This window comes from Peromyscus leucopus, chromosome 2 (genome assembly GCF_004664715.2).
Source record: "Peromyscus leucopus breed LL Stock chromosome 2, UCI_PerLeu_2.1, whole genome shotgun sequence".
Classification (NCBI taxonomy): domain Eukaryota; kingdom Metazoa; phylum Chordata; class Mammalia; order Rodentia; family Cricetidae; genus Peromyscus; species Peromyscus leucopus.
The window spans coordinates 97,501,076-97,527,898 of record NC_051064.1 but is presented as its reverse complement, the minus strand read 5'-3'; the positions used below and the strand labels follow the sequence as shown (position 1 = coordinate 97,527,898).

General features: G+C 37.6%; 1 protein-coding gene across 1 annotated transcript in view; it reads left to right on the top strand.

Moving 5' to 3' along the window:
- Positions 1 to 26,419, top strand: part of Plaa (phospholipase A2 activating protein) — a 35,295-nt gene extending 8,876 nt beyond the window's left edge. Inside the window, exons 2-14 of the mRNA XM_028870316.2 lie at positions 3,679 to 3,872; positions 6,925 to 7,025; positions 7,108 to 7,228; positions 7,977 to 8,144; positions 8,471 to 8,606; positions 10,913 to 11,082; positions 11,523 to 11,680; positions 12,281 to 12,500; positions 16,810 to 16,878; positions 20,089 to 20,160; positions 21,691 to 21,792; positions 24,104 to 24,268; positions 25,673 to 26,419. Of these exons, the coding sequence (XP_028726149.1) occupies positions 3,679 to 3,872; positions 6,925 to 7,025; positions 7,108 to 7,228; positions 7,977 to 8,144; positions 8,471 to 8,606; positions 10,913 to 11,082; positions 11,523 to 11,680; positions 12,281 to 12,500; positions 16,810 to 16,878; positions 20,089 to 20,160; positions 21,691 to 21,792; positions 24,104 to 24,268; positions 25,673 to 26,238 (2,242 nt within the window). The 3' untranslated portion in view covers positions 26,239 to 26,419. The remainder of the gene's footprint in view (positions 1 to 3,678; positions 3,873 to 6,924; positions 7,026 to 7,107; positions 7,229 to 7,976; positions 8,145 to 8,470; positions 8,607 to 10,912; positions 11,083 to 11,522; positions 11,681 to 12,280; positions 12,501 to 16,809; positions 16,879 to 20,088; positions 20,161 to 21,690; positions 21,793 to 24,103; positions 24,269 to 25,672) is intronic.
- Positions 26,420 to 26,823: the final 404 nt, after the last annotated feature.

Sequence of the window (26,823 nt, the reverse complement as noted above, 5' to 3'; positions counted from 1 at the left end):
AAGTGCTAAAATTATTATAAACCACCAGCCCAGTTGAGGACTATTTTTCTTCACATGACTCTGAATTCATTTCATCTGAAAAACATATGTCTGGGAGGACAAGTTTGGTAGTTTGAAATTTACTTGCTTTTGTCATCTGGAAATGTCTGCATTAACCTCCTATCTTCTGTGTGTTTTAACACTTGGAGTATACTGGCTCAGAGCCACCTGCCTCTGGAGGTGTTTGTACATGTACATGGTGGAAATTGAACCAAGAGCCTCATGCATGTAAAATACTTACTCTGTCACTGAATTATGGCTCCAAAGGTTTTTGCTTTGTTTGTTTGTTTCGGTTTGTTGTTTGTTTGTTTTAAATGGAGAATTTGCCTAGTATCATACTTTGTGAGTAAGGGGTGTGTGTGTGTGTGTGTGTGTGTGTGTGTGTGTGTGTGTGTGTGTGTGTGTGTTGGTGTTGCTGTTGGTGTTGATACTGTTGGCTTCTTCAGTCACTATCCACATATTTGGAGGCACTGTCTCGAATCTGGAGCGCATCTGTTTAGCTTGACTGGCCAATGAGCTCTAGGGATCTCCCTGGTTTTGCTTCTCTCATTTTTGCTGAGGTTACAGACGTGGGCACAGACTGGCTTTTCATGAATGCTGAGGATCCAAACTCAATTCTTCCTGATTGCACAGCAGGCATTTTATCAACTGAGCCGCCTCTCCGTTCCCAAGCCTGGTATCTTATAACTTGTACATTTTATTTATTATGTACATATGGGAAGGTACACTTTGCACAGCACTGTGTGGAGGTCAGGGGACAACTTGCAGCAGTCATTTCTCTCTACCACATGGGCCTGAGGGATTGAACCCAGGTCATCAAGCACCTTTACTTACTAAACTGTCTTAAGACCCAAGCCTAGCATCTTACTGGAAAGATTATATGTGATGAGTTGCTTCTGTCATTGTATTGTGTCTCAGTGCACTTTGCCTTATTTTGAAATTTTTGTAGATGAATACATTCATATCATTATCAAATTTGAGTTTGTTTTTAGACATTATTTGATTAAATATTGTCTACCCTCTTTCCTCACTCCGTTCTAGGACTGCTACAGTATATATATAGTTCATTTTATTGGTTCCCATGAGACTCTTAGGTTTGGTTTACTTTAGTATTCTTCACACACACACCCCTTTTTTTTTGGTTTTTCGAGACAAGGTTTCTCTGTGTAGCTTTGCACCTTTCCTGGAACTCACTTGGTAGCCCAGGCTGGCCTCGAACTCACAAAGATCGCCTGCCTCTGCCTCCCGAGTGCTGGGGATTAAAGGCGTGTGCCACCACCGCCCGGATATTCTTCCTTTCTTACTCAGACTTGATCACTCCTATTTCCTGTCTTCAAACTTATCAGCCCGTGTTATGCTTTTGAAATTGTCTGGTACTTTTCATTTGTTCCTGTCATCTGCAGCTTTAGAATTTCTTTTGGACTTACTCCTTGTTGACATTTCTCTTGTACTCCTCCATCATTTTCCTTGTTTCTCTGCATCTTCCTTTAGGTCTTCCAGCATCTGTAAGACAATTGTTTTAAGCCAGGTATGGCGCATATACCCTTGCAATTCTAGCACCTGGTATGCTGAAGCAGGGAGATTGCAAGTTCCAGGTCCGGCGAGGCCCTGTCTTTTGTCTGTTTGTTTGTTATCCTTTCTCTTAAGATGGTCGTTTTAGATTCTTTGACTAGTAGGTATGCCATTTGGCTTTCTAGCTTTTTCAGGAACCACTTGTAGGGATCTGTTTTGCTGCTTTGAGTGGCCAGAGCTTTGCTGATGGTTTGTTCAGTGTCTGCCGAATCCCAGCCCAAGGTGTATCCTTGAGGGCTTAGATCTTTTCTCACTGGTGTTTCCCCTGAACATGCACATTCACTTCTAAGTTCCCTGGATATGCAGTTGCTTTTGGATAACCCTGTTTTAAGGTTGTTCCTTTGTTTGTAGTTTGAGACAGGATCTACCTTGTGTAGCCAAGGCTGGCTTTGAACTAAATCCTCTGACCTCAGCTTCCTGAGTGCTGGGATTGCAAACATGTACCATCATACCTGACTACTAATATCCTAGATTTTCTTGTCTGGCTCTCAAAAGTAGAAAAGGAGAATGCTGAAGGGGCAAAGTAAGTGTTGGTCCTTTAAATTCTTAAGTCACTTTAGTTGGAGAGGCAATTGTTTGCATCAGTAGGGAAGACAGGAAGTTTCAACAATGGCCACCTAATTTTGAATAGCAAACCACAATCAGAGAACTGATCTCTGATATGTGGAAGACAGGATACTTATGCACCCTTTGGCTTCTGCTTTTGTGTGCAGTCTGCTACAGGAACATGTGGAGGGTCACCCTCCATGGAGTTAGAAGGTAACAGCTTGGTAGCTGCTACTGTTCCAGTTGCCAAAATTGATTACAGTTAACTTCAATGGGCGGGATGTGTGGTGTACATGGGCTCTGGGTTTGATCCCAGCAAAATTAAAATCCAGTTTCCAATCTATGCCTCGTCCTGGAAGTTGGAAGCCTTCAGTTGACACCATAGTTTTAAAGTATTACTACCAGACAATTCTGCCAGTGCATTTGCTAAGTGGGGAGAAAGTTTCCTGGTTCTTTCAACCTCAGCTAGCATCTTCACAGAGTTCCCTGCAGTTCTTAGCCTTTTGGGAAGGGGACTGATTGGTCCATTGATTCTCCTCTTAACCTGCTGTCAGTGTAGAAGTCAGTCATTTTCCACAGGTCTCCTAAGCGTTTACTACTTTTTAAATAGCTATTTTTATACTATTGAAAGTTGTATTTGTAGTTTTTTTCCCCTTCATCCTCCCTGTAATGCCTTTATTGAACTATGAACTGCTGTTTGTAGTTAAATGACTAGTTAGTGGACTTTGAGAAAGAAAATAGACTAGTGTGTTGGAGTGTTCGGTTTTTGTTGGAGTGTGTTCAGTTTTTCTCCAGGAGTTTGATCTCATTATGTGCACTTGCCTTAGCTGCTTCAAATAGATTGTGAACTTTTTGATTGCTAGAGATATAACTGTATATATGTCTTAGTTACCAGCTTATTGTTTTCTACCCAGTATATCATACCATTGCTTTAATTACTTAAGTCATTGATGTATGTAGCAAATGGGCAATCATTTGTAATCTAAGGAAGGCACTTACTACTGTCCTGTGCTCCCAAACAGTACATTAGTTCCCCCTTTTTTAAATTGCACACTGAAAATGATTGATATTCTAGCTGTTTAGCTGCATCTACTATACTATATTAATGGGTCATAAGTTTATACTTCATTGAGCAAATTTAGTTTACTGACAGTGGATTTTATTATCTTAATTTCAAGTGTTTCGGTTCCCCAGAGATTTCTTAGAGTAACAATGACTGATGAGAATGGTGTTGGAGAATGAGAAAAGTCCACTTAGAATATTCATCTCCTGTCTTGTCTTTTCTTGCTTTTCCTCTTAACTACTGTACTCTGAGAAAACACAATTTTTCCCAATCTGATATAATCCTCTAGTTATGCAACAAAGCTGTTTAATGTTTGATTAAAAACAATAGGTTCTTTGAATGGTATGTATTAAAGTTCAGCCTGTACACTGAGTGGTAATGAATATTTTTATGTGTTATATTTTAAGGTAAGCCAGGAGGGAGCAAATGTATATCTATTAATGATCCTGTCTTTCTAGTCCTAACAGGGGCTTTACGGAAATGCATTGTATGAGCGGCCATTCTAATTTTGTGTCTTGTGTGTGCATCATACCCTCAAGTGACATATATCCTCATGGACTAATTGCCACTGGAGGAAATGACCACAATATATGCATTTTCTCGCTGGATAGTCCGATGCCACTTTATATTTTAAAGGGTCACAAAGACACTGGTAAGCATAGCATGATGTTTTTGTGTATTTGAATGAAGACTTTGAATTACAACCCACCTGCCTTCTTTCCTCATGTTCTTGTCTGTGTTTGTTGCTAGAAACCTTGTTGGACCATCTTAGCTATGTAAATGTTCTGTTATAAATTTACTTGCAGATTTAAAGATTGGTATATTCAAATATTTTTCCTATTGGCTCTAGGAATCAGTTTTCATGCATACTAGGAAGCCTCTACCTACTGCTGAGCTATACCTCAAGCCTATATATATGTGTGTGTGTCTGTGTGTGTGTGTGTGTGTGTGTGTGTGATATATATATATATATATCAAGGTATATGTGTGTGTGTGTGAAAAGTAAAGTATTGAGTTATAAAAGGAAGAAACTATGATATTAATATACCTTGTAATTTCTGTTTTCTACTATTTTGTATAAAGAAATTATTTACTTAATAAAGGTTTTTTGTTTGTTTTTGTTTTTTCTGTCTGGTTGACTGTCTTTTAACACAGCAAAACAAAGAACAATGTGTGTAGGGATCTGGTATAATTTTTAAAAGGAAAATACTTTGAAATATCACAGCTCTTTGTTATAAAATGATGTGCAAAACCAGTGTGGTTATGTGTACTTATTATTATTTTATTTCATTTTTAAGATTTATTTTTATAGCTGGCACACGCCTTTAATTCCAGCACTCAGGAGGCAGAGGCAGGTAGATCTCTCTTAAGTTTGAGGACAGCCTAGTCTACAGAGTGAGTTCCAGGACAGCCAGAGCTACACAGAGAAATCCTGTTTTGAAAAAACAAAACAAAACAAAAAATTTCTTTTTATTATTTGTAATTATGTATGTGTGTTTGCACAGACACCTGGGTGCTGGGGCTAGAGGGGGTTGTGAACCCCTGCAAGAACCTGTGCACTAATGATGAGCCATTTCTCCAGCCCCTTATTTTATACTGTGTGTGTAGAAATTTGGGGCATGATGTATAAACACTTAATTCCTGTAAAGAATATGAAGATGTTTGTGCATATTTTAAATGATACATATTTTAAAGTTGTTTTTGTTATGGAAAGTTTCAAATGTTTACAAATTATAGACTTGGTATTTTATCGTGAGTTATTAAATAAATACATGTACCCAGGAGTAAATAGTATAAAAATCCCCTCCATGAGTTTCCATAGCTTTAAGGATTATCATTGGCTTATATTATTTAATTTTCATCTTCTACCATGGTATTATTTTAAAATGAAAGTCTTGTTCTTTTTTTTTTTCTATAAGTATTTCAGCATGTAACTTCACAAAATTTTTCTGTAAAGGGTTAGTTATTAAATGTTTTCAGCTTTTCAGGCTCTATGGTTATTATAACTCAACTCACACAAAAGCATGAATCAGAATGTCTGTTTTTCAATAAAACTTTAGGGCTTCTCCCACGATAAGTAAGTGTTTAGCCCTAATCTATCTTATAAATTGTCCAAGGTCCTCTTGAACTCATTGTGCGTGTAGTAAGACCCTCAGCTTGTCGTCTTCCTGCATTAGCTCCTGGATAGCCGGAATTTTAGGCTTATGCCACCAAGTCCATTGAAAAATCTTTATTTATGGACACTTGAAATGTATATGTAGTTTTAATTCCCCTGTCACTTAAAAAGATAAAATTGTTTGGCTTTTGTGGGTTGTAAAAAACAAGTATTAATGTGCATTAATTTACTGATTTCCCCCCACCCCAAACAGTGATTCCGTGTATGTGAGTGTTTGTGGGGGTGGGGAGACAATGACAAGGAACAACCTTGGATGTCATTCCTCAAGTGCTGTCCACCACCACCACCACCACCACCCCCTTTTTTAAAATTTACTGTCGTACATCTTTTAATCCTAGCACTTGGAAGGTAGGAGCAGGTGGATCTCTGAGTTTGAGGCCAGCCAGGGCTGCATAAAGTTATTTCAGTAGTATTTTTGTAGATGCATGCTACAACACATGTAAGGAGTTCGGCAGATAACACTTGGGAGTCAGTTTTCTTCTGCCATCTTGTGGGATCCAATGATGGAACTAAGATTATCAGGCCTATAAGTATCTCCTCTCATCGAGCTATCTACCCTCACCTTTTTAGTTTTGAGAAAAGGACTCTCAGTAGTCTGAGGCTTGCCAAGTCCACTAAGCTGCCTGGCCAGATAGCCGAGGGATCTGCCGGTTTTCACCTCCCCAGCACTAGAATTCTAAGCACATACCACTGTCCTTCCTTGGCATTTTGTTGTTGTTGTTGTTTTGTTTTGTTTTGTTTTTGAGACAGAGTTTCTCTGTGTAACAGTTCTGGCCTGGAACTCACAGAGATCCACCTGCCTCTACCTCCCGAGTGCTGGGATTAAAAGTGTGTACCACCACCGACCGGCAGTAGCCCTTGGCATTTTTAATGGGCTTTGCAACTTGAACTTGGGTCCTTGTGCTTGTAGGGCAAGCCCTTTACCAACTGAGCCTTCTCCCCAGCCCCAACTTTTTTCCCCTAAAAGGAAGAAATAACTTTATTATCATTATTATACTTAAAACAAACAAACAAAAATTCTTACTGTCAACTATCTAATGAATATTTACAGTTGCCCAATTGACTCAATATCTTTTTCTTGCTTTGAATTCTGACCCTGACAAGGTCCATTTGCCAGTTCCTACCTAGTTCCCATGAAGGTTGGGTAGCTCACAACTGCCTGTAACTCCAGTTCCCAAGGTATCCAGTACCCTCTTCTGGTCACACATGACATACACTCATACAGGTGTATACACATACGCATAAATGGAAATAAGAATTAAAACAAGCAAACAAACCCTAGGACTCTCTGTATTGCCCTTATGGCCACAGAGCTTATAAATGGCTCAGCGAGGCCTTGTCCCTAGACATTCTGGCACCAAAGCTTTTAATCTTGATCACTGTGTTCCCTCAGCTCCACTGATTAGAATTTTATTGTCTAAGAAACTGTCACCTCACAAATTTACTAAAAGTTATATAGTTTCGAAGCTTGCCAGGTTGAACATTTGTTCGCATGAGAATATACTAACTAATCACTTTCTCCCCTTAGTTTGTAGTCTTTCATCTGGAAAATTTGGGACATTGCTTAGTGGCTCATGGGACACCACTGCAAAAGTCTGGCTGAATGACAAATGCATGATGACATTACAGGTATTGTTTCTGTGTGAATATTTTAGATAATGAACATTGAAGATTCTGTGGCATCTTAAGTTGATACCTGTTTTACTTCTAGGGTCATACAGCTGCAGTATGGGCAGTAAAGATTTTACCTGAACAGGGATTGATGTTAACTGGATCAGCAGACAAGACTATTAAACTGTGGAAGGCTGGAAGGTGTGAGAGGACTTTTTCAGGTAATGTCAGTGTTAACTTTTATAATACATAATGTACTTCTTACCTGCTCGATTGTTTTATTGTTTTTTCCTCTAAAGTTTAGAAGCTGAAAAATGGTAATTTAAAAACCTCAGTGTAATTGGGGCTATTTGGGTGAGTGTGATTTTGTGTATAATGTAGTGCATGTAACTTTGGTATGGAGTTAAACTCTAGCTCTTGGATACAGTGAGGCATCCATTGTCTGGTTATTTGCTTATTTATGGACTTTCAGCTTTGGGGATTTGAACCCAATCCCTTGTACTTGAACTACATGCTCCTGCTGAACAACATCATCAGCCTCTCTGCTGTCTAACAGGAGTATCACACTGTTTATTTATTTACCGTAGGCCATTAATATTTGGGTGTGAGTTTTTATTGTTTTTCCTCTTTGTTCCTTAAAGGTTAAAGCTGTGGTGGTACATGCCTTTAATCTCAGCACTTGGGAGTCAGAGTCATGTAGATCTCTCTGGTCAAGCCTGGTCTACACTATCTTGAGGGTTTCGGAAATCATTTGAAGAAGATAGAAAAAATATAAAATAACTTCCTAAGACTGGGGATAAACAATGCTAAATGGCCTGATTACCAGACCACTTTCTACAGGAGAAAATAAAGTTTCTGAAACTTGAAAAGTTAGATTTTACTACTCACAAGTTTTTTGGGGTTAATAAACTATGCAGTGCTTCTAACTAAACAGTGCATTTTATTGGCTTGTATTCTTTTTTAATCCAGGGCATGAAGACTGTGTAAGAGGTTTGGCAATTTTGAGTGAAACAGAATTTCTTTCCTGTGCAAACGATGCTAGTATTAGAAGGTGGCAGATTACTGGCGAGTGTCTGGAAGTGTTTTATGGACATACAAATTACATTTATAGCATATCTGTCTTTCCAAATTGTAGAGGTAAGATTATGGTATGCTATGTATTTAAATTTTTGCTATTACATTCCTTTTTTGAGAAATTTCTGTGACTACCTTCATATTAATTCAAAGTAGATGACTGTATTATAAAAAGGCCTTTGAGTGTCTGAGGAGACTTTGTATAACTAATTAGTCCAAAGAATAGAGTGTAAAATGTGAAACAAATAAAAACATGATTTTGAGGTTGTAACAAGTTACAAAATCTAAAATTTTTAAATTAGTCATTATGCATATACAGAAAAACATTGTTTATAAATATACTCAGTTTTATCCAAACAAATTTTTTCTTCTGTTTTCATTAATTTTAGATTTTGTGACAACAGCAGAAGACAGATCTCTGAGAATATGGAAACATGGTGAATGTGCCCAAACAATTCGACTTCCAGCTCAGTCTATATGGTGCTGCTGTGTTCTGGATAATGGTGACATTGTGGTTGGTGCGAGGTATTTATATTCTAGTCAGTCAATAAATTTTTTGTGTCTAGGTGGTTGGTAGGTACTTGAGTGTGCAGAGGTAAACCATAGAAATTTCAGGTGAACCAGAAGGATTGTTTGCATTTTGTCACTAAGTGAACATCAATAATAATAACTTTTCAAGAACTGGTACTTACTTTGTGGTATGGTATTACATTATAAATTGTATAGTGAAAACACCAAATGCCAAAGAAGCTAGAGAAACTAGAGATCTGTATGGGAAAACTTTCCTGAGAAGTTTAATTGGATTTTGAAAGTTGAATAAGAAAAGAAATTAGAATTTTTGACAAGAGAGATAACACAACTTCCATTTATAGAGTGAACATTGTACATTTAGAAGATGAGGGAAATACTCAAGGATTAAGGTTCTGGGTATAGTGACTGGTAGGTATGGTGGGGCTTACCTGTGGCTGAGACTCAAACTAGGCCCTTTTGGTGCTTAGGGTTAAAGGATTGTAGCTCTTGAGCAAGACATGATCAGATTTAAGTGAAATTTATGAATTATACAGATTGGGTTCAACTAGAGGTAACACTGGAAAGAAGCAAACTAGAAATGAATTGTACTAGGAGTGTGTGGTTATAAACTGACCTCACAATACTAATGAATACATGAATGAGAAAATTCAGAGGAAAAGGATAAAACTTCAAACTATAGTATATGGTAATCCCCATTAATAAAAATAGACAAGTAGGAGAATTAATTTGGTTCGTAAAGAAGGTAATACTTTGGCATAAGACTTGTTGAATCTGAGTTGTGTCTTGCCATACTGCCAGTGGGTCCTAAGTAGTCAGACAGAGTTCTAGTATAAGAACTGAGCCTAAAGATGGACATAAAACTTTCCTTAGGGGAGGACATAGAGAAGAGGGACAGAAGATGAGTAATGAATCCTGTGAAATAATCTGGATGTAGAAAGGTCAGTAGGTTAAAAAGCACACAGGAGTCCAGATGTCAGAATTCAAGGAGATAGAAAAGGTTTTGGAGGAAGCTTAGTATCAGTGTCCTAAGTGCATGAGAGGTTGAAGAATGGAAAGGTAGAAGAGCATTTGGATTCGTTCTGAAACATGGCACTACACTGTTGTTGCTGTTACATTATAGTAGAAAATTACAGGGCAAAAAATAAAGGAAATGAAGGAGTACTTGATACAGGCTAACGACATTGAGAGCAAGAGCGAAAATGTGACAGCTCTGAGTGCAGAAGATTTAGCAGACCTCTTTTATTTTTGGTTGGGGCAGGGATTCATTGGTTGACATAGATCGGATATTTCACGAAGCTTGTTGACAGGAAAATGACCCAACCAAGAAAGTGAAACTGACATCAGTAGAACGTAAAGAAAGTAGTCTATGGAATTCAGTAGAATTATACAATTTAAACTAGATAGTATGACTCCCCCACTTTATTAAAATTGACAAAATGTAGTCATAAGACTAAAATACGTTCTTGAGACTATAGGTTGAGAACTACTATTTAGCCAATCATGAAGCTGTATTTTTCTTTGAGGTTATTTGAGCATATTGAGTACCTGCTATATGATAAGCCTAGGTTGGGTCTTGATTGTTTTATAAAGTAAACTGACCCAGTAACCCTTTTTTGTTTTAGGGGATTTTTATTTGTTTGTTCGGTTTTTGGTTTGTTTGTTTGTTTGGTGTGTGTATGTGTGTGGTATTGTTTTGATTGCTTGTTTTTGTTTTGTTTGTTTTTAAGACAGGGTCTTGCTGTGAAACCTAGGCTGTAATTATAAGTCTATGTCACAATGCCCAGCCAACCCTTTTTGATAGTATATGTCGCCTGTGTAATAGTGATTTTTAAAAGCAGTTACTGTATTTCTAAATTATTGCAGTAAATATTTAGTGTAGAATTGAATATTGTGCTGGCCATAGTGACACTTACCTGTAATCCCAACATTTGAGAGGCTGAGGTGAGAAAATCATACATTTAAGGCTGGCCTTGGCTATATATGAATACCTGTCTCAAAAAAACCAAATGCTGGGATATAACTCAGTGTTAGAGCACCATCGTAATGGAATCAAGGTTCTGATGGGTTCAGTCACTGGCATTTTTTAAAAAATTGAAAATTATACTTAAGTGTATTTCTCTCTCCTTTGCCATCAACTTCTTTAAATAGCTGAAATAATAATGTATGTTATAGTCAGCATACTTCTTGACAGTACACAGTGATGTTTTTCATATTCATGCATACAGATAATTTTCGCTTTATTCACATGAGAGAATGTTCATAAACTGTCAGTAACTTAAATTAGTTTGCTTTTTTTGTAGTGATGGTATTATTAGAGTGTTTACAGAGTCAGAGGATCGAACAGCAAGTGCTGAGGAGATCAAGGCTTTTGAGAGAGAGCTCTCTCAGGCAACTATCGATTCCAAAACCGGGGACTTGGGGGACATTAGTGCAGAGCAGCTTCCTGGAAGGGAACATCTGAATGAACCAGGTAACTATTAGAGAGTAATTGTAGTTCAGGCAATGGTGATGGCTCACACCTTTAATCCCAGCAACTGGGAGGCAGAGGCAGGTGGATCTCTGTGAGTTCAAGCCCGACCTGGCCTACATAGTGAGTCCAGGACAGCCAACTTGAAACAGAGAAACCCTGGGGGGGGGGGAGGATGGGGGGGGAGATACCACTTGCCTTTTGGAATACCAGTTGTAATAAGGGAACATGTTTTGCTAATGTTTCATTTGTTCTCAATGCCAGATACTGATACTTGAGGATTTTTACTATCCTACCTAACTGATAAGAGAAGTCATGTTCTTCTTGCTTGTTTTACTGTTTGAACTTGGAAGCATCCATAAAAAACATGCTAAAATTTGTCTAAGTGTTTTTGGATTTTACTCTGCCAATCAACCTTTGATTCTTAAAATATTTATTTTAAGGTACTAGAGAAGGACAGACTCGTCTAATCAGAGATGGAGAGAGAGTTGAAGCCTATCAGTGGAGTGTTAGTGACGGGAGGTGGATAAAAATTGGTGATGTTGTTGGCTCATCTGGTGCTAATCAGCAAACATCTGGAAAAGTTTTATATGAAGGGAAAGTATGTCTACTTCTGCTTTCTAATTATTTAAACTACACAGAATATTAGAAGTTTTCTCTGCTAATAGATTTTTTTTCACTATATCTATTTAAAATCTTTCCATGTAGAGGAAGCTGCATATGACAAATTATCTTTTAGAATTTCCCATACAAAACTGTTTCCAGTCAGTTTGTATTAGGAGTTTCTTTCATCTCATGCTTAATGCCTGTCTCTGTTAAACTTGGCAAGACATGAGGGACAGTCGGGCTGTGCTTATGTGACAGTATGTCTTGGTGAATAGGGCACCCTAACAGCTAAACAATTTGACCTTGAGATCAACCATTTGGGAACCCCCTTTTGGATCTAGAACTAATAAGTAGCTATAATTTGTTTCCCATCTCAGCTATCACCTGCCCCACTCCTAATGAAATACTAATTTTGTAACGCATGCATACTTTGACTCCTTATCTGGCAAATTTTTAGTTTTACCATTATGTTTTTGAGAAAGTTTTAAAGTCTAAATGATTAGAATAAAAAACACATAGCATCTGTATTATGTTATATATGTCTTTAACATATTTGAACAAGTAAATTATCTTTTGTTACCTGTTTTCCTTATAGGAATTTGATTATGTTTTTTCAATCGATGTCAATGAAGGTGGACCATCATATAAATTGCCATATAATGTCAGTGAGGATCCCTGGCTAGCTGCATACAACTTCCTGCAGAAGAATGATTTGAATCCCATGTTTTTAGATCAGGTGGCTAAATTTATTATTGATAACACAAAAGGCCAAATGTTGGGACTTGGAAATACCAGTTTTTCAGACCCGTTTACAGGTGAGTTTGAACTTGTATTAAGTCTTGTGTACTAACATTAGTATTAGGGTTGGGTTGTGTGCGCGCCTGGGTTATTTGTTTTGTTTTAGTGGAGACATTAACCAGTGTCTTATGCACATGCAAGTACATAGTCTTACCACTGAGTATAACCCAGCCCTTGTCAGTTTTTCTTATCTAATAATGATTATATTTAGCTCTTTTTAAATAAAAACTAAGATAGGTTTTTACTTCACATTCTAATCGATAAGCCTCAAAGTGTACACCAGGTTTATATTTTACAGAAACATTTATAAAACTACTGTCTTTCAAAATACAGCTTTGTGGGGCTGGAAAGATGGCTCAGCGGTTAGGAATGCTTACTGCTCTTGCAGAAGACTCAAGTTTGATTTCTAGCACCTACGTGAGAAGGCTCACAACTGCCTATAACTCCAACTCCAGACAAACTACCACCCTCTTCCAGACTCTTCAGGCACAGTACACATGCACACAGCCCCATTATACACAGGTCTACACATAATTAACAATACATTAAAAAGTTGTGTGTGTGTGTTTATTTTTTTAGATAAAAACTTTCTATTGGATTTTTTAAAATGTGTGTGTGTGTTTATTTTTTTAAGTAAAAACTTTCAGTTGGATTTTTTAAAGTGTGTGTGTGTGTGTGTGTGTGTGTGTGTGTGTACATGCATGTGCCATAACACATGTGGAGGTCAGAGGACAACTTACAGAAGTTGGTTCTCTCCCCCCAGGTGGTTCCCAGGGATCGAACTCAAGTTATCAGGCTTGCCAGCAGGCGCCATTACTCTCTGAACCACTTCACCAGGGCTGGTTACTTTGGTTGGTTTTTGTTATTGTTGTTTTGTTTTGAGATGGGGTTTCTTTGTGTAGCCCTATCTCTCCTGCAACTCACTCTGTAGACAAGACTAGCATTGAACTCAGAGATCTGTCTACCTCTGCCTTGAAAGTGCTGGGATTAAAGGCATGTGCCACCATGCCTGGCTGCTGTTTTTTTTTTTGTTGTTGTTGTTGTTTTGTTTTTTTGTTCTTGTTTTTGTTTTTTTTAATGTATATTATGGCTGTCTTAGTTACTTTCTTATTGCTGTGATGAGACACCATGACCAAGGCTGCTTAGAAAAGAAAGTGTTTATTTGGGATTTAACAGTTTCTTGATTAAAATCTGTGACCATCATGGTGGAGAGTAATGGCAGCAGGCAGATGCTGTAGCAGAATCTGAGAGTTCACATCTTGAGACACAATCACAAGGCAGAGAATTAACTGGAAACTGCGTGGCTTTTTGAAACCTTAGAGTCTGTCCCAAGTGACACACCTTAACATGGCCATACACCCCAATCCTTCCCAAACAGTTCCACCAACTGGGGACCAAGTATTCAAATGCGTGAGCCTATAGGGGCTATTCACTTTCAAACCACCACAATGGTAAAGTAAACAGAAATTCTGGTTTCATATGAGGCTAAATTAGATAGATGATTATGAACTCTAGGGCAGAGTTTGATCATGTGATTTGTATTCCATTACCTGTAATTTAATATGTTGTCTGTAATAAAAATGACATTAATGGGGGCTGGCAAGATGGCTCAGAGGTTAAGAGCACTGCTTGCTCTTCCAAAGGTCCTGAGTTCAATTCCCAGCAACCACATGGTGGCTCACAACCATCTGCTGGTGCCCTCTTCTGGCCTGCAGCCATATATGTAGGCAGAACACTGTATACGTAATAAATAAATCTTTTAAAAAAAAAATGGGATTAGGAGTTATTGCTGGCACATAAATTATAATCCAGGAAGTATTACTATAAATACTGATCCAGAAAATTGAGGTATAGAGGAAGCAGAATGTCTTGTCTTCTCTTTGGAAAAGCTTCTTCTAAGTAAAATCTTAAAACAGATATTTACAGTTAATGTCTTCCTTTTGGGATACATGTATGTGTGTGCCTGCATGTGTTATGGTGGGGATTAACTCAGGGAAGGCCTTGCACATTCTAGCCAGGCGTTTTTCTGAGGTCTCCTGTTCTCATTTCTTACCCTTGTTGTTTTGTAAAAATCCCGTGTCCCCTTCTTCTTTCAAATTCTTATGGTAGATCTGCCCTTCTTTCCTCACAAGCACTACATGTTCTTTACATTCTCTTCTCCATCCTAATGTAAGATTCCATTGCCTGTTTACATAGTTGAACTAACATAATCAAAATTTTCATAATAATTTTTAGTATAAATGGCTTAACTCTCCAAATCCTAATATTTAGTACAAAGAGAAAGGTGGGAGACACTGCATACTTAGTGCCTGGATATTTTTGTTGTTTCAGACTACAGGACACAACAGTGAACACATTGTAGTCCTGTAAAACTAAGCACCTGGCTGTGTCTGGGATATTAACAGCTACTTGGCTTGTTTTGTTTTTCTAAGATTCTAACTTTATCAGTTATGTGTTTATGTGTGCCTGTAGGTGTGTGTGTGTGTGTTTGTACTAAAAAAACATTTCATATAACCACACTTGTGCACGTCAGTGAAAATGTTTCCTTTGTAGCTCTCATCCTCTGTAGCATTTTTTTCTCTTTCAGTTAGAAGTGTCAGAAGTTACAGTTCTGTTTTCTGCTAGATTCTCAGCACTGAGTGTACTGTGTGACATGTGAGCTAAGGAACCTAGGACTTTCCCAAGAGATTAACATTTATTGCCTATGGTTTTCATGCAAGAACAACCACTGGAATCCTAGTAAATCTTACAGGAACAAGGATAGGACTTCCATGTGTATATTGTTGGGTCAGACACCACATCAGTTATCTCCACATTAATGTGCTGGGGCTAAAACTTCTTTTTTTGGTTTTTTGAGACAGGGTTTCTCTGTAGTTTTAATGCCTGCCCTGGATCTTGCTCTATAGACCAGGCTGGCCTCAAACTCACAGAGATCTGCCTCCCGTGTGCTGGGATTAAAGATGTGTGCCACCACCATCTGGCTGGGGCTAAAATTTCAAAAAGGCATAGTTAGGAGCTGAAGAGACAGCTCAGTAGTTAAGAGCAGTTACTGCTCTTGTAGGAGACACAGGTTCTGGTACCAGCACCCACAACTCACAACTGTCATAACTCCAGTTCCAGGGGTTCTGATACCTTCCTCTGATACGCCAGAGGACCTAGGCACACACACATGGTCCATAGACATACATGCAGGCGCAAAAAAAAAAAAAAAAAAAAAAAAAAAAAAAAAAAAACGCATACACAAATTTTTTTTCATGAAATAATATTCTGATCAGGTTTTTCCCTTCCCCCAACTCCACCCAAAACCTCCCTGCCGCCCTACTCAATACAACTCCATGCCTTTTCTTTCTGTCTTTAGAATACAAATAGGCAAACAAAACCCGCAGGAATTCACACACACATCAAAACCCATAAAAACACAAAATTGGGAACCATAATATACAAACCTAAGACCAAAAAAAAAAAAAAAAAAAAAGCCCAAAGCAATATAAGACAAAAAAGTCTACAAAAATACACAAGTACAATTGAGTTTGTTTTGTGTTGACCATTTACTACTAGGCATGGGGCGTGCCATGAAGCATAGTTAATATCCCCAGTGAGACATGTAGTGGGTAGCCATTCCAGCTTTTGGAATTTGCCCCACGTGAGCGCCAGATACTGATGAAATTATTAAGGCCACTCCACGTAGTTAAAAGGAGATTTATTTAATGGTGTAACTTACAAATGAAGGAATAGATAGGTTGAGGGTTCTGGGAAAGACGCAGCAGTAGTTCGGCGATGTTCTCTGGAGAACTCTCCTCCATCCACCTCTAGCGTCCGGGCTCCCAGCAGCAAGAGAGCGCAGCATATCCCAATCTTGGGTCTTCAGGCCCTCCCTTGGCCCCCGCTTGTGGGCGTGATAGTTACCAAAACCTCGGTGGAGGCTGGAGCTTCCAGACCAAAGTTGGAATGGCTACCCACTACAGACTACATTGGAAAAAATTAATTTTTCCCTTGCATGTGGCATATACATAAAATTTAAAAAGGAAAGAAACTATACCTGGAGAACCACTGAAATTTTAATTTCTGTACAGCAGTAAAATATTTGACTATAATGTCTATTGTTTTGTCATGTGACAGCTTTGATCCTTTTCTTTTTTCCAAGCTTGGGTTCTTTTTTTTTTTTCCGGAGCTGAGGACCAAACCCAGGGCCTTGTGCTTGGTAGGCAAGCACTCTGCCACTGAGCTAAATCCCTAGCTCCTTGGGTTCTTTTAACATAAATACCGTGATGTTTTTTAATCACAGTTTCCATGTTCTTAAGCTTCTCCATTGTTTTGCATGGATAGGTGGTGGTCGCTATGTTCCAGGCACTTCAGGACCTTCCAACACAGTGCAGACAGCAGATCCTTTCACAGGTGGGATGCAGTTTTCATTACCATAATCTTGACTCGATATGTACAGCATTTTGTATTATATATGGTTTTACATTTTGGAGATATGATCCAATAATAGTTCCCTTACCTGTATTATCAATTTTGGTAGATCTTTAACTTCTAACTTTTGCTTTTTCCTGCAGGATGTAGATTTTCTCATGATTTTAAAGAACATGTTACCAGAACATTGTTTTCTCCAGTGGTTCTCCCACCAGGAGAGCAGAGTAGTTAGAAATAGAGGGTTTAATGTAAGATGACCATAGTTCCAACCCTAGCTCTACCATATATTTCTGTGAGAAATTGGCAAGTTACTTAATCTGTGAAATTAGATAGTAAGAGAATCCTTTAACCAAGGTGTAGCACCAGTGTTATGATTGGCAAGACACTGTCATAAGTTGTGGCCTAAGGAGCCATGTGAATCCTTGGTATTGGATGGAGCAGTGCAATTAAGATCTCTCATGCAGGTTTGGACTAGTCCTGGAAGGAGGCATTCTGCCCAGCTATCCAGGATTAGTGTTCCTAATCTAAGTTTTTAATGGTCTCCTTAAGTGTCATTAGAGGTTTTCAGGATGCGTTTAATTCCTGAGATAGGCAAGCTTCAGTTGGGTCAGCACTACTGGAAAAACATTGACAGAGTTAGACTTTAATGCTATTGAAGAAAGTATTAGTTTCAGAGTGCATCAGTGTATTTTTTAAACACTATTGTTAGATCTTGAGGTAGAGTTCATGAACAATAGACCCCGTTTGGAGGAGATTCATGACCTTTAATGGAATCCAGTGACCTTCCAAACTAAGCACTCTGAGCTATGGAAATGTAAACCTACAACCCTTTTTCAGCTATTGATTGTTTCACTATAACTGTAGGTCAGCATCATGAAACTCTGAATTTCTCTCAATGAGATTCCTGTCTCTAATGAATAGAAGGATCACCCAGATGCAAGTGGTTGCACCTTGTGCACTGACAGCCAACTCCCAAGCTATATGCTTTGGCAGTATGTTGTCTGTTAAGGAATTCTTTGAGTACATGATTTGGTTTTAAATGGTAATAAGGGCCCAAAGAATGTATAAATGATGACTTTTTCTTTACCAGTAGTTTTAAGAACACTGATACCCTAAAACTTACCCAACAGAGTTCCATAATCTTTTTCATGGCCTTTTTTTTTTTTTTTTTTCTGAAATGGAATAAACATACCAAGCTTAAACAAATACTAAGAAAATCAAGAGTACTTATGGGACCATCATAACCAGGAGATGTCTGGAGCATGGTGTCAGTCACTCAAGACGCATCAAGCATGTAGACATACAAAGTAGCCTATTAAGTATCTAAGAGAATTAAGCTATCATTAGGATCACTGCTCCACACATATAAGGAATAAATAACAAAATTATGCATGATGGTACACATTTCCCAGCATTCAGGACATTGAGGTAGGCATCAATAGTTGAGGACAACCTGAGCATCATAGTAAAAAGACCCTGCCTTAAGAAACAAAAACAAGAACAAAATGGCAACCCCTACCATATGGAGATGTGAAAATGAAGTGTTATAGAAAGTGCTTTGCAAACTATCAGGAGTGCATTTAGGCCATCAGTATGTATTAGCTGGTATTGCTGTTGCTCTTCCAACCTTACCAGTAGTGCTGAATTCTTCATGTGGCTTACAATTTAGGGTTCACCTTAATTCTTGTCCTTGTTAATTTATGCAGTAGATGAACTTTAGTGTTTATTAAAATGATAATAAATTCTGGGAAGCTTGTTTAAATCACTTATTTCAGTATTCTACCCCCGGCAGTTGTAACTCATTATAGTGGGGAGCTTATGCCATGATTCCTCACCAAAGACTTCCTATTGGTGTTGGGGAATGGTGTGCTCTGAGGTGGTTTTCATTGTTGTTTGTAAGATTTCCTATTTGTAAAGTGGAGTAAATTTAGAGTGGGACTGGGTTATATTAAATAGGTAGGCACAGAGCTCATTTAGACAGTATAGGCCTTGAACAAACTAGTCAACATCCCTTCTTTTAAAATATTGGGTGTTATAATGGCATTTAAAACCTTACTGAGTCTGTACTCATGTGCTTAGTATGCTGGTCAGTGTTCAGTTAAAATCAACAAAACCACTTACTGTGTCATCATTATTCTTATGTACATTTTTACTTTGCCTTTTCTGTCTATGATGCCTTCCTTGTACCATCTAGATGATAGGTAAATTTAGAAGATAACCTACCTTTCTTCTTCCCTCGGGCTGATAGAGGGCCTTGAAGATCTCAAAATCCCGTTGATGCTCTACATTTATTTTTCATCTTTCTATCTTTAGTAACACTGTCAAAAGTACAAACTGAAATGTGACTGGACTGTTTTCAGAGCATTCCAGACTCTTGCTTAAGTCTTTCTGATTGATTCATGTGCCAGCAGCTAATCCTGTTCTTTGTCCTTAGAATAAGGGGTTCATATATCATTCCAGAAGCTATTTTTTCTCTTTCATCTACTTATGCTTTATAATTCACTAAACTTCTATAATTATAATGCAGAAGGCATCTAATGCTTCTTTTGTCACTAAAGACTTATTATTTTGTGGGGGCTGGAGAGATGGCTCAGAGGTTAAGAGCACTGGCTGCTCTTTCAGAGGTTCTGAGTTCCATTCCCAGCAACCATATGGTAGCTCACAACCATCTATAGGACATCTGGTGTCCTTCTGGCATTTAGACAGAACACTGTCTACATAATCAATCAATCTTTTAAAAAAGAATTACTATTTTTTAAAGTTTTTTAATATTTTGTTTTATATGTATGGGTGTTTTGTCTGCATGTATGTCTATACATTATGTGCCTGCAGTGCACTCAGAAACCAGAGAGGGTATCAGATACCCTGGAACTGAAGTTATAGATGGTGGTGAGCCACCATGTAGGTCCTGGTAATGTACCATCATACTGAACCCAGGTCCCTAGAAGAGCACCCAGTGTTCTTAACTGCTGAACCACCTCTCAAGATCAATCCCAAGAATTATTTTTTAGTGAAATTGTAGTGGACACTTCCTAATCAACAACACACAAGCATTTTTCTGTATAAGCATATATATATATATATATATGCTATTTTGAAGTGTGACTAATGGTGACATCGTTAGTATAAGGAAGCAGTGACTTAGGCTTTATGATCTGTACTTTGCTCACCAGGAGTATTACTGTGTTGTAGGTGCTGGTCGTTACATGCCGGGTTCTTCTGCAGGTATGGGCACCTCCACGTCTGGAGTCGATCCATTTACAGGTAGCTACTTTAAATTTCCTTTTCTTTTAGATTTAAAAAATTTCATTGAAACTTTTTAGACCTTAGCCTGGTTGTTAAGTTCTTGCATAGAATACATGCTGCCTTGCCTTTGATTCCCCAATGCTGAAAAGGATTTTGGTTTTAGTTTTGTTAATTTGAGACATGTCCGCTGTGGTGTCCACAAGCATATGTAATAACAAAAGACAGTTTTAATTGAAGAAATTTTAATTTGAAGTCATTTTGTTTTTCTTTTCTTTTTTTTTTTTGGTTTTTCAAGACAGGGTTTCTCTGTGTAGCTTTGCGCCTTTCCTGGGACTCACTTGGTAGTCCAGGCTGGCTTCAAACTCACAGAGATCCGCCTGCCTCTGCCTCCCGAGTGCTGGGATTAAAGGCGTGCGCCACCACCGCCCGGCTTTGAAGTCATTTTGTTCCACTGAATATTACTGAAATTTCTATTTGTGATAAGTTTGTCCCAGCATCTCTATGTAACCCTGGCTGTTCTGGAACTTACTATGTAGACAAGGCCAGCCTAGAACTAAAAGAACTCTGCAGCCTCTGCCTCTTGAGTGCTAGAATTAAAGGTGTGCACTACCACATCTGGCTATGTTGGACCATTTTTATTAGTCATCACATAACTGAGTTTTAATTAATTAAGATGTTGTAGAAAATGATGACTACTGTATCATTTGAAATAAGCAATGAAGGACATGATGTAGATGTAACAGTCTTATTAAATAAGAAACTCAGAGCCAAATGCAGAGTTAAAAGCCCAAGAGGTCAGAGCAGTAGCTGAGAGCTACTACTAAAAACCCTTTCTTACCTTTCGCTGCTGCTGCCATCGTTCCCCTGAGAAAGAGACCTACTTCCTGTGTATCTACCTATTTATTGACTTTCTGTTATGCCTTCTCATTGGTTGTAAACCCATCCACATGACCTCCTCATCACTGCCCGTCTGTACAGACCTCCAGGTCTTCTATGGTTGGTATTGAGATTAAAGGCATGTGTCTCCATGCTGGCCTTATCCTTGAACACACAGAGATCTGTCTGTCATGTGATCAGGATTAAAGGCGTGCACCACCACCGCCAGGCTTCTGCTATGGCTTGCTATTAACTCTGACCCTCAGGCAACTTTATTTATTAACATACAAATAAAATCACATTTCAGTACAAATGAAATATCACCATAAGAAAAGCAGAATACTAATTAAGATGAGAATGAAGTTTCATACCTGTCTTGTTCTTTAACCTTTTTTAAATAGGTTACGTTGAATCTTAAGAACAAAATTGGGAAATATGAGATAGGAAGAAGGCCCTTTTCCAAATCTTTGCTTCCATTTCTTGAGCCAGAAATGATTACATTGTTAAGTACAAGTGGTATTCAAAAGTTTGAATGGTTTGGAGGTGGCTTGCTGTTGTTATTGCATGCCTTGAGTAATTACATATCTCAGTAATTGTGAGAACATAGTCATAAGATTAGAAAAATCACATTTTAGTATTTCTTACAGTTTTCATGATCTCCTCTGTAAATAGGAAGTAGTGCCTACCGATCAGCTGCATCTAAAACAGTGAATATTTATTTCCCCAAGAAAGAAGCTCTTACCTTTGACCAAGCAAACCCTACACAAATATTAGGTAAGTCTCTATTAATGTTTTTCCTTACATACTCAATGGCTGTTAGAGATGCTCTCAATGCTTAATCTTCCTCCACCTGACATGTGCCAGGATTTAGCTACCTAAATGAATAGAGACTTCTAATGAGGTGGTTGTTAATTCAGCTGTGTTGACAGCAGTCTGGTAACCCAGCCTTAATGGATTGTAAGAAGTTGTTTGCAAATATAAAATGGTTTATCAAGACTTTAATAGAAAACACCTGTTTGGGGGAAATGTAAGTCCCACCCTCAAGCTCTTGGGGTTTTTTTTGGGGGGGATAAAGCATTTGAAAAATAAAAATAATATTTTTTTCTGTTACTTTAAAGCACCTTTCTGCTTTGTAGCCCAGGCTCGTCCCCAACTCCTGGTCTACCACACCCCACTTTAGAGGTCATATCTTTCAAAATAAATAAATGTCCTACACAAAGTGAATTCGGTATTTTTGGAGTTTCTTTGTTTCATAATGCTTTTTCAGGGCTTTTATTTATCTATTTATTTATTTATTTTTACCTTACAAGTTTTTTGCATATGCATTAGGGTTTCCAAATTTGTGTTTTTATGTGTTTGTGTTGGTGAATGTGTATATCTCTGTTCTTATATATGTTTCCTGATCTTTTCTTTCTCTTCTTTTTGCTTGTTTTGTCCTGTTGTGTTTGTTTTTATTATTATTATTATTATTATTATTATTATTATTATTATTATGAGAGAAAAACGTGTGGATTTGGGTGGATAGAAAAGTAGGAAGGATCTGGTAGGAGTTAGGTGTGGGGAAACATTTATAATAAGAATATATTGAAAAAAATCTATTTTCAATTAAAAAAAAAAAGTGTTCTGTAGACAGAGTCAGTGTATGGTGCTGGTTGCCACTCCTGTGACCCAGAGTTCAATTCTTGGAACCCACATGGAGGAAAGAGAATGGACTGCATGTCATTTGACTTCCATACCTTTCCAAAGTCAAGAGTTTATTGTCTACTGTTTAATTGTGAACCTTGCATCTTGTATATGGAAATCTTAAAGCTTTTTAAGTGATGAATGAAAATAGGTATTACAGGTGTTTGTAACGTATAGGAGAAGGAAGCAGGAGGAGGACAAATTTAGGGCTATCCTGAATTATATATTGAGACTATCTAGGAAAGGGGCGAGGGCCAGGGAGCAGAGAGGGTGAGAGAGAAAAAATATGCTATTTACTTAGATTACTTTTCTGTTAGTTTTTCTCAAATTGAAGTGAAAAAGAAAATTTTGGACTATAATATACTTTATTCCTTTGCTACAAAACTGATGCTAAGAATTAATTGAGATAACACTTGTACCTAGACATAAGGCAGAATCTTTTTTCATTATTATTCTTTATATTATTGTTACAAATGGCATTGATAGGTAATATTTTAAACTAAAAAGTATACACACACTTAAACATTTGTTAATTTTTATACAGATCTGATTTCTTGTTTTCTCCATTCCTTAAATCTTGTTTTCAGTAATTTGCCAGTGTTAAAAACTGGTACCAAATACAAGTGAGATCGGTCCAGTGTCCGTTTGTGATTGTTAAAGTTTTGCAAATTTGGAGGCTGGAGAGATGGCTCAGCAGTTAAGAGCACTCACTTCTCTTCCAGAGGACCCAGGTTCAGTTCCCAGCACCCCTATGGCAGCTCACAACTGTCTGTAACTCCAGTTCCAGAGGATCTGACACCCTCACACAGGCATACATTCAGGCAAAACACCAATGCACACAAAATTAAAAAACCTTAATTACAAAGGAAGATTTATAAATTTGAAAGATGACATGGCTCGGCAGGTTAAAAAAAAAAGTACAAGCCTGATGACGTCAGTTTGATCCCTGGAGTCTGTGTGGTGAAAGGAGAGAACTGATGCCATAGGTTGTCTTTTGACCACGTCATCACGCAAACCATGGCACATGTGTGTCTGCATTCACACACGTCATACAACACACAAAAATAATAGATAAATACCTTAAGTTATTACAAATTTGGGAGAAATGGGAGATGATTTATACACACACACACACACACACACACACATACACATACAACTTACTGTTGCTTTGAAAAACTCAGCGGCTTCAAAGCAGGATCCGAGGGTCTCAGACAACAGCAAAACTAGTGTGATTGCCTTTCTTTCATCTACACGTAAATGCTCAGGCACTCATTTTATGGACTTTGATAATTGCTGAGAAGAGTGTTGCTGTACAGGAGAGTCTTCCTGAAAATGTCTTTTATATATTGTTTGACTAAGTTCAGTTAGAGAATTTTGAAAGAGTGGTTTTTGATTCTAGGAAAACTGAAGGAACTTAATGGAACCGCACCTGAAGACAAGAAACTAACTGAAGATGACTTGGTGCTTCTTGAAAAGATACTCTCTCTAGTTTGTAATAATTCTTCAGAAAAGCCAACAGCCCAGCAACTTCATATTTTATGGAAAGCTATCAACTGGCCTGAAGGTAAATAAGTAGTCTTCAAATTTTAACCAGAAACTTTTATTTCTGCCATTAGTACTGATATTCCTAGATTAACTAAAAGTTAACCTGGATATTTCTAGTGGAGATTATGAACAGTTATGCAGAAAGGCTTTGCCACATCACTATAATTCATAACCTTGCTTTAGTTACAGCCTATGAGAATCCAGTGGTGTATGTTTGCTATTCCTTAACTGAAACTTAGGAACCAGTAATGTTTTAGAATTTGGTGTCTCTCAGAGTTTGAAATATTTCCATTGACTTTACTGATAACATGCATAACCTGAACATCCAAAATCAGAAATTCGTATAGGTACTTAGTGCTAAAATATTTGAGCTTTTAGATTTTAGTATTTGAAATTTTCAGCCTATACTACGATCCCTATACAAACAGCAATCTGTAAGCTGTGTCATAGTGTCTCTTATCCCCTTCAGAAATTCTTTGTGGGCTGTTAACTCCAGGTTAAAAGCATCTACTATTATTCTTCCTTTTGTGTCATTATCATATTTTTTTTTTTGAAAACCAAAAGATCCTCTCATGATTTTTTAAAAGCTTTGGAAATGTACTTAATTTTATGTGTCTGGTAGTCATGCCTGCATAAATGTATGTGCACCACATGTATGCCTGGTGAGTGTGGTGGTCAGAAGAGGGCAACAGATCCCCAGACACAGGAGTTATGATGGTTATGAGTCACCATGTGGGTCCTGGAAGTTGAACCTTGAGTCCTCTGCAAGATCAACAAGTGCTCTAAACCACTGAGCCATCTCTCAAGCCCATGATTTATTGTTCATGACAATTTATGGGGAGGGGGGAGGTTTTTTCTTTCCTACAAAATAACCATGTTAAATATTTAACTGTGCTTTGACTGCTTATTGTGTTCTATCACTGTATTTCCTTTGAGTGCCATAATTAGACTTTAGCTTATTAGGGTTGTTTTATTCTAGTGTGTGTGAAGATCTTTTATACATGATTGGCCTTTTATTATGGAGCATATACTGTCAGGTTTTCTTATATTCACAGATTATTGTTCAGTAAATGTTCACATGGCATCTACACAGCCCTCAGTTTCAAAGCTCCTACCAAAATTCTTCTCTAAATAATTGCCCTTTAACTCTTTAGCCTAATTACCGAATATTTAATGCTAGGCTCCCTACTGCATTCATTCATCTCATTATTGAATACTTGGCTGTGTGACTATTAGACAGTCTAAGAGTTAACTCAGTTTTGAAGCATATAGCAATAAATCTAGTCTATGTAAATATAAAAAACATTTTCACGTTTCCTAAAAATGATTGTTTTGTAGTGGGGAAATAAAGTAAATTTGAATAATAACCACAAGGAATTTTCTAGATTTTTCATATGCATTAATGAGTATTTCTTTTTAATAGACATTGTCTTTCCTGCACTTGACATTCTTCGGCTATCAATTAAACATCCCAGTGTGAATGAGAATTTCTGCAATGAAAAAGAAGGAGATCAGTTCAGCAGCCATCTTATCAACCTTCTGAACCCTAAAGGAAAGCCAGCAAACCAGCTGCTTGCTCTTAGGACTTTTTGCAATTGCTTTGTTAGTCAGGCAGGACAAAAGCTCATGATGTCCCAGAGGGAGTCACTGATGTCACATGCAATAGAACTGAAATCAGGGAGCAATAAGAACATTCATATTGCTCTGGCTACATTGACCTTGAACTATTCTGTTTGTTTCCATAAAGACCATAACATTGAAGGGAAAGCTCAATGCTTGTCAGTAATTAGCACAATCTTGGAAGTTGTACAAGACCTAGAGGCCACTTTTAGACTGCTTGTGGCTCTTGGGACACTTATCAGTGATGATTCAAATGCTATTCAATTAGCCAAGTCCTTAGGTGTTGACTCTCAAATAAAAAAGTATGCCTCCGTATCAGAGCCAGCTAAAGTAAGTGAATGCTGTAGACTTATCTTAAATTTGCTGTAACAATGGGCAAGGGAAGCTGAGATTTAAATTGATGGGGGTATTTTTTTTCACATTTTACATGACCAATTGCAGATGTTTAAAAAATAGAAAAGAGAGAAAAGAAAACAACTGTAGATTAAGTTCAGATCTTGCAAAGTTGTGTTGAGAAGAAAGAAATTATAAATAAAGTTTTTGCACTGATGTTCGTATGGTTTTCCTGTGTACTGGGGTAGATTTTCAAGGGTATAGAAACATTAAAACTATAATCAATAACAGCACAATTACAATGGCATTTTCTTCCTTATCTTAATTACTCAGGAGAACACAGAGGCTTTTCTTTGTATAAGCTGCTTCTATTTCTATATGACATCTTGTTCAGTTGACTGTTCCCTTTTTGTACATTAGCTTCTCTGCTTACTTTCACTGTTAGATTCTTTCAATAGCATATTTCAAGGTCTTTTAGGATTTACTTGAAAAATAATTTTAGTTAAGTTTGTTATAAGTTGTAAATTGAAAAAATATACAATAATTTCTTGAGCCATTTGTAAATAGAAAGTATCATCTTTCATGGTTCATTTTTAGATGAAGAATGCAAATTGGTAAGCT